General features: G+C 33.6%; 1 protein-coding gene across 1 annotated transcript in view; it reads left to right on the top strand.

The window, feature by feature from the left end:
- Positions 1 to 948: 948 nt before the first annotated feature.
- Positions 949 to 7757, top strand: part of LOC107559818 (PDZ domain-containing protein GIPC3-like) — a 31941-nt gene continuing 25132 nt past the window's right edge. The window contains exons 1-3 of the mRNA XM_016243788.1: positions 949 to 1236; positions 4168 to 4353; positions 5399 to 5579. Of these exons, the coding sequence (XP_016099274.1) occupies positions 949 to 1236; positions 4168 to 4353; positions 5399 to 5579 (655 nt within the window). The remainder of the gene's footprint in view (positions 1237 to 4167; positions 4354 to 5398; positions 5580 to 7757) is intronic.

The raw sequence follows: 7757 nt of genomic DNA, 5'->3' as shown, positions 1-7757 counted from the left end.
CTATGGATGTGAATGGGTGCCGTCACAATGAGAGTCCAAACATCTGAAAAAAACATCACAATAATCCACAAGTAATCTATATAATCTTGTAATCCAATAAGAAAGCTGATTAATCTCGTGAAGCCTAAGCAAAAACTGCATTTGTACGAAATAAATCCATCGTTATAAGATGTTTTTAACTAAAATACAAATCCACAATACATAATAAAACATTTGTCTGGTCTGAATCAGGAGAGAAATCTGCACAGATCAAGCACTGTTTACAAGCCAAGCAGATCTAAACAAATATGGGAGTGGATTTTGATGTGAGCGACAACAGGAGATGCACTTTTTCACTGGAGGAAGTGTTATTATGGATTATGGATTTCTATTTCAGCCGGAAGCAAGTTTAAAACGTCTTAATGATGGATTTGTTTCAGCTTTTGTCTTCTCCAGATGTTAACTGATGGACTGATGTGGTGTGTGGATTCCTTGTGGATTATTGTGATGTTTTTATCAGCTGCCTGGACTCTCATTCTGACGGCACCCATTCACATCCATTGGTGAGCAAGTGATGGTATGCTACATTTCTCCAAATCTGATGAAGAAACAAACTCATCTACATCTCGGATGGCCTGAGAGTGAGCACATTTTCAGCAAATGCTCATTTTTGGCTGAACTACTCATTTATATCAGCTAAATATTTGACCAAACGCTGCATCTCTGGTGTGAAGACCGTCCACCCGCTCTACAGACAGATGGTCTCCAGGTCCTCAGCGTGTCGCTTCACTTCAGGTGTTCGTCCTGCTCTCCAGTGTCACCCACAAGATCTCTAGCTCAACTGGTTTTGGGTTTCCACTAAGCAGGGCCAGAAACCGCTCACCTGTGCAGCGTTGCCTAGCTACCCTCATCTTTAATTTAACACGGCAGACCCGACTGCAGACGGCCGCCGACGCCTCGCTCTTCACCATGCAGGAGTCCGAGAAGACGACGAGCAACCCAGAGCCCATGCAGAACGGAGAGGCCATGAGTCCGGACTTGCAGGACTCCAGAGGACCGCCGGGGGACGAGGAGAACCAGGGAGCCGTCCCGTCGGCGCCGCCGCTGCCCCAGGAGCCTTCGCCGTGTCCGAGGCCCAAACTGGTGTTTCACGCACAGCTTGCGCACGGGAGCCCAACGGGACGCATTCAAGGCTTCACCAACGTCAGGGAGCTTTACGCCAAGATCGCAGAGGTCTTCGATGTCTCCGCTTCTGAGGTACGGCAAGTCTTTGGGACTTGGGTCAAAGGGAAACGTTACCGATCTGAGGAGTGATGTGTGGGTTATTTGTTTCTTGGAAAGTATACTGGAGTTTGCTATTAAGGTAGTAAATGTCTTTTTGAAAGTTGCTAGATAATGTATCTCCATTACATTAGCTATCTTGATTGTTACAACTATTAAAATGGACAATATTTAAAACAAAAAAAAATTCCGGTTACAAAATGATGCAAAAATAATTACCTACATGCTAGTGGCTGGTAAATGGGGGAAAAACAACAACAAATAAATAAATACAAATAAAAAAATATATATATATTTTTTCATATATGTCAGTGGCTAGTAAACTAGTAAAAATAAATGAATAAATATTTTCATTTATGTCAGTGGTTAGTAAACTAGTAAAATAAATGAATAAATAAATAAATATTTTCATTTATGCCAGTGGGTTAGTAAATAAAACGATAATTTTTTCATATATGCGGTTGACTAGTAAATAAATAAATGTTAAGTGTCTTCATATATGCCAATGGCTATTACATGGGGGAGGGGGGTGGGGATAAAAATAATAAACGATAATTATTTTTGTATATGCCATTTGCTGGTAAGCGATACATAAATGAAATTAACAAATTAATTATTAAAAATAATACATATTTTAAAAATGTTTTTAAATGCGCCAGTGGCTAGTAAATTTAAACAAACAAACAAATAAATGTTCTACATCTAAAACTATTTTTAAAAATAATTTTTCTTTAGTAAAATGTCTTGAACAATAAAAAAAACATTAAACATATTCCAAACAAGTTAACATATTAAGTTAACATGTTTAGTTTTGTTTTAACATTACACTGCTTAAAACGAATTAATGTTTTTTTTTGGTATAAAAATACCAAAATGTTTTCTATGACTGAGCACAGAACTTGGTGGAAATATAGTTTTATTCCATCAGTCAGCTTGATCCCTAGGCAAATAAATTAATGAATGTTTTTAACATGAACATATGTTTTTAAATGAATTAGTTTTAGTATTTGTATAAAACATTAAATTAAAATGTTTTAAACAATTACACAAAAATGTAACTATTATTAAACTAATAAATAAAAATGCTTTTTAGTTATGTGCCGCTGCTTGTTCGTCACCAGATCAAGTTACATAACCAATCAGTTTTATCTGAATTCTTTTCTTCAAAAGCACTGTACTGTAAAAATCACTCAACCTTCAGGAGAAAATGTCCTTCAAGAACCTGTTATCAAGACATTTCAGCACTCTTGGAGGGGTCAAGGCTAGAAAAATTACGTTTTTATCTCCAACAAAACAAACATGCTTCAGTTTGAGTCGAAAGTTCACAATGAAGAAAGACTTCAAGGTCACGTGAGCTTTCAAACCGCTTTAAACAAACACTTCCTACTCACATTTATAGCTATGAAAAGCTGAAAATAGTTAATATCAGTCGTTTTATGCGCATATTAAGGACATAGTGCTAAATTTAAAACACTTCAGTAGAAGACTAGCGCCTAAATTCTAGCAAACAGGAGTGTTAGCATCTGTTAGCATAGCTAAACACTGTAATACGAATACAAATCAAGTTTTAATCAACGTTTATCGATGCTAGCTACCTATTTGACTCCCTAACACACAATATCAGTTATATTCTGGCAGAGCTACCATGAAAGTAGTTGACCGCCACAGCGAATCAATAGTCAAAAATTGCTTTCAACGTTTAACTTTTGTAAATTCCCCCCTCTGGTTTATGTTATTTATTTGTTTTTTAGTTTATTTACAGGCTTCAGTTTGAGTCGAAAGTTTACTACAAAAAAAAGACTATGAAGGATCACGTGAGCATTTATGCGTTCAAACCGCTATAATCAATCGCGTCCTACTCACATTTATAGCTATGAAAAGCTGAAAATAGTTAATATCAGTCGTTTTATGCACATATTAAGGACATAGTGCTAAATTGAAAACATTTAGCGCCTAAATTCTAGTAAACAGGAGTGTTAGCATGTGTTAGCATAGTTAAACACTGTAATACGAATACAAATCAAGTTTTAATCAACGTTCATCGATGCTAGGAACATATTTGACTCCCTAACACACAATATCAGTTACCTTGAAAGTACTAGTTAACAACCACAGCGCCATTTTGTGTGCCATCTTCCCGCGCTTATGATGGAAAACGGCGGGAAAGGTTCCTTGTCCGTTGTCTCTGTAGTCTGACGCATGTGTTAGCATAGCTAAACACTGTAATACGAATACAAATCAAGTTTTAATCAACGTTAATCGATGCTAGCTACCTATTTGACTCCCTAACACACAATATCAGTTATATTCTGGCAGAGCTACCATGAAAGTAGTTGACCGATACACAGCGAATCAAAAGTCAAAAATTGCTTTCAACGTTTAACTTTTGTAAATCCCCCCCCCTCTGGTTCATGTTATTTATTTGTTTTTTAGTTTATTTACAGGCTTCAGTTTGAGTCGAAAGTTTACTACAAAAAAAAGACTATGAAGGATCACGTGAGCATTTATGCGTTCAAACCGCTATAATCAATCGCGTCCTACTCACATTTATAGCTATGAAAAGCTGAAAATAGTTAATATCAGTCGTTTTATGCACATATTAAGGACATAGTGCTAAATTGAAAACATTTAGCGCCTAAATTCTAGTAAACAGGAGTGTTAGCATGTGTTAGCATAGTTAAACACTGTAATACGAATACAAATCAAGTTTTAATCAACGTTCATCGATGCTAGGAACATATTTGACTCCCTAACACACAATATCAGTTACCTTGAAAGTACTAGTTAACAACCACAGCGCCATTTTGTGTGCCATCTTCCCGCGCTTATGATGGAAAATGGCGGGAAAGGTTTCTGTGTCCGTTGTCTCTGTAGTCTGACGCATGTTTGTCTATTTTTCCCCTCCAGATCCTCTTCTGCACGCTAAACTCGCACAAAGTGGACATGCAGAAGCTGCTGGGCGGTCAGATCGGTCTAGAGGACTTCATCTTCGCGCACGTGAGGGGAGAAACCAAAGAGGTGGAGGTCATTAAAACCGAAGACGCGCTGGGCCTGACCATCACCGACAACGGCGCGGGATACGCCTTCATTAAAGTGCGTTAACCAGGTTAACGGTTTCCTGGAAAACACGCAAATCTTAACATCTGAGCCCCCAAAAGGAAATACAACCCTGGAACAAAACAAAAGCAAAACAGAATCAATACATAAAATAAAATAACATAAATAAAAATGCTAAATGTTTTCGCATATGCCAGTAGTCAGCAAGTAAATAAGTAGCTAAGTAAGTAAGTAAATAAATAAATAGCCTACATTAATAGTAAAGTGGGTGTAAGTTATCAACATAACCAAGGTTTCCTGAATATTCAGAATCTTAACATTTGAGCCTCCAAAAGGAAAATAAAGTCAATCAATAATTAAATGTTGCTTTTGAATATGCCAGTGGCTGGTTAAAACAAAGTAAATAATAATAATAAAAAAAAAAGGTTTCATTTATGCCAGTGGCCAATAAAATAAAAAATATATAATATGTTTCATATGGCTAGTAAATAAGGGGGGGAAATTAATAAATAAAGTGGGTATAATTAAATGAACCGACACATTTTCTGGAAAAATAAAAGCTTTGAAAAATGTAACCTCCAAAATGAAAATACAATCCTGAAAAAAAATAATAATAATAAAAGTAATAATAAATATATAAATAAAACAAAACAAACGAATGAATGAATACATCAATTTAAAATACTAAATAAATGAACAAAAATAAACAAACAAACACAAAAAAACATGACAACTGCTCACAAGTCACGACCAGGCAACTCAAAAGTCAAAGTTAAATTAACTTTATTTGATATCAAATGCATAGAAATGCAGCATGCATTTTGCAATGAAATGTTACTAATGCAAAAAAAGGATGTAAATCTAAAAAAAATAATCAAATAAGTAAAAACAAAAAACAAAACCGAAGACCAGTTGAAAATAATGAAATAAAAGTTATAGACATATATGCAAATGTAAAAAAAAAACTGGACACCAATGAAACCAATTATTTTTTATTGTTTTACATAATTTAATACATATATGTATTTACATATATAATATAACATTATATTAGTATTTCATATTGTGTGTTTTGTTTCAGAGGATAAAGGAAGGCAGCACCATTGACCGAATAAAGACGGTGTGTGTTGGCGACCACATTGAGGCCATTAATGACCAGAGCATTGTGGGATGTCGGCATTATGAAGTGGCGAAGATGCTGAAGGAGCAGTCGAGAGGAACACCATTCACTCTGCGCCTGGTCGAGCCCAAGAAAGCCTTCGGTGAGAACTCATATTAATATCTCATATATCACATCAACACATGCTTCTCACTTCATCAAAACCTCCAGGTAACACACCTGACGTCAATTAACATCAATAAACTGCTGGCTGTGTTTACAAAGTATAAGCTGCTTCATCAACTCAAATCATACAAACTCACTCTGGACCTTATATTTAGGAGAATAGCGCCACCATGTGTTCACACTGTGGAATAACATTGTAGTATATTAAGGTATTAGCCTAAATATTATAGTAGTATATGAATGAAAATATAGTAATAGTATCATGTAATATAGTATTAAAATAATCGTTTTATTAAATAATTATAAATGTATTCATTTTAAAATGTACATATGTAAAAACATTTATATATATGTAGTATATTAATAATTCTTTAGTTATAATAATCGTTTTATTAAATAATTATAAATGTATTCATTTTAAAATGTACATATGTAAAAACATTTATATATATGTAGTATATTAATAATTCTTTAGTTATAATAATCGTTTTATTAAATAATTATAAATGTATTCATTTTAAAATGTACATATGTAAAAACATTTATATATATGTAGTATATTAATAATTCTTTAGTTATCTGTAAACATTTATTTACAAAATATTTGTTTAAATATTTACACAAACACACACAGTATATTACACATTTATTTAAATAAAAAAAATGTTTTAGTGGCCAATATATTGAAGAGTAGCGCGGCATCGTGTGGTCAAACAGTGGTAAATTATAAAAAGTATTAATAATTTAATTTAAATAAATATTACAAAATGTGTTTAAAATATATGAAATATACTATATGTATTTTTTTAAAATATGGACTATTTACATAGTTATAGGTGTAGGATATCACCTAATTAAATAGTTAGAAGTGTATTATTTAAATAATTGTAAATATTATATGTAATAATAAATGCATAGTATATTAATAGTTATTAATGTAAATAAACTAGAAATTTATTTTCTGTGAAATATTGAAATTTTCAATATAAAAGTGCACAAGACACACAAAAGAAAAATTATGAAAATATGTCATGTTGAATATATAGTCATTTTAGCCTGAGCAGCAGAATTTAAAGAGCCTATAGAATTACATTAAGCAAATAGAAATTTTGATATTAAAAATGCTGTCAATCAACGAATCATTGTTTCGAATCCCCTACATGACTCCTCTGAATAAACTGATTCACCAGAAATATATATATTTAATAATAAATGCATATTTACATATACATATTTATTGCTAGGAGTAGTACATAACCAGATTTGAATATTCATTTAAATGTTATGTGTATATTATGTATAATATTAATATTTATTATAAATGTATTTATTTATACATTTCATTTACATACAAGTGAAACACACACAGGTGTGGTTCAGAAATGTTTCAGTCGCTCAGATTCATATTGTTACATTACAGTGACCTCAGACGACCCGTGCCTTGTAGGAAATAACAGTGAACTCATTACAAGTCTGAATAGCAGGTTTCCTCAAATTGTACTGTACAATAAATGCAATTTTAAAGAACGACATGAAGGGAAAGTTCTTTTCCGGCATCATTTGTGAAGGAAATGTTCCAGGGTTCAAGGGCATGGAATTTAGTAGAGACGCTTTGACATTTCCAGCCATTACTAAATTGTCCCTAGCAACAATTTGAAACATGAGTATGTAACCATAGTTATTGTAATAAAAAATAGTAAAAAAATAGAAGTAAAAAAAAATATGCTAGAAAACTGCACACTTTTAGGAAATACATGTGTGAAGCTACAAACTCGATCATAATGCACAATGTTTCCATCCATGTATTTTGAGCTGCAGATAGTCACATTAACCCTTTAACGCGTACGATCACACCGGTGTGATGAGAGCTTTCAGTGCGTCACGTGATCGACTGCTGAATTTAAATCCGCTTTCGCTCTTTGGCTGGCGCGGACACGCTAAGCGCTTGTCATATTATCACAAATATTCATTGTTTTCAACCAAATAATGCTTATTTTAGGTTTCAGACATTTAAATACACATAAGTACTAGCAAAACCATACATCTGTCTTTTATGCGTTGCGTTGCATCGAGCCGCGTAAACATAAAACCATGTCTGCATTTGTGATCGGAGAAATGACAAACAACAAGCGCTACTCTACACTGCTCAAAACTC

Source organism: Sinocyclocheilus grahami, unplaced genomic scaffold (assembly GCF_001515645.1).
Source record: "Sinocyclocheilus grahami isolate Dianchi unplaced genomic scaffold, SAMN03320097.WGS_v1.1 scaffold701.1, whole genome shotgun sequence".
Classification (NCBI taxonomy): Eukaryota; Metazoa; Chordata; class Actinopteri; order Cypriniformes; family Cyprinidae; genus Sinocyclocheilus; species Sinocyclocheilus grahami.
The sequence above is the reverse complement of the archived record's forward strand: the minus strand, read 5'-3'. Positions and strand labels throughout refer to the sequence as shown.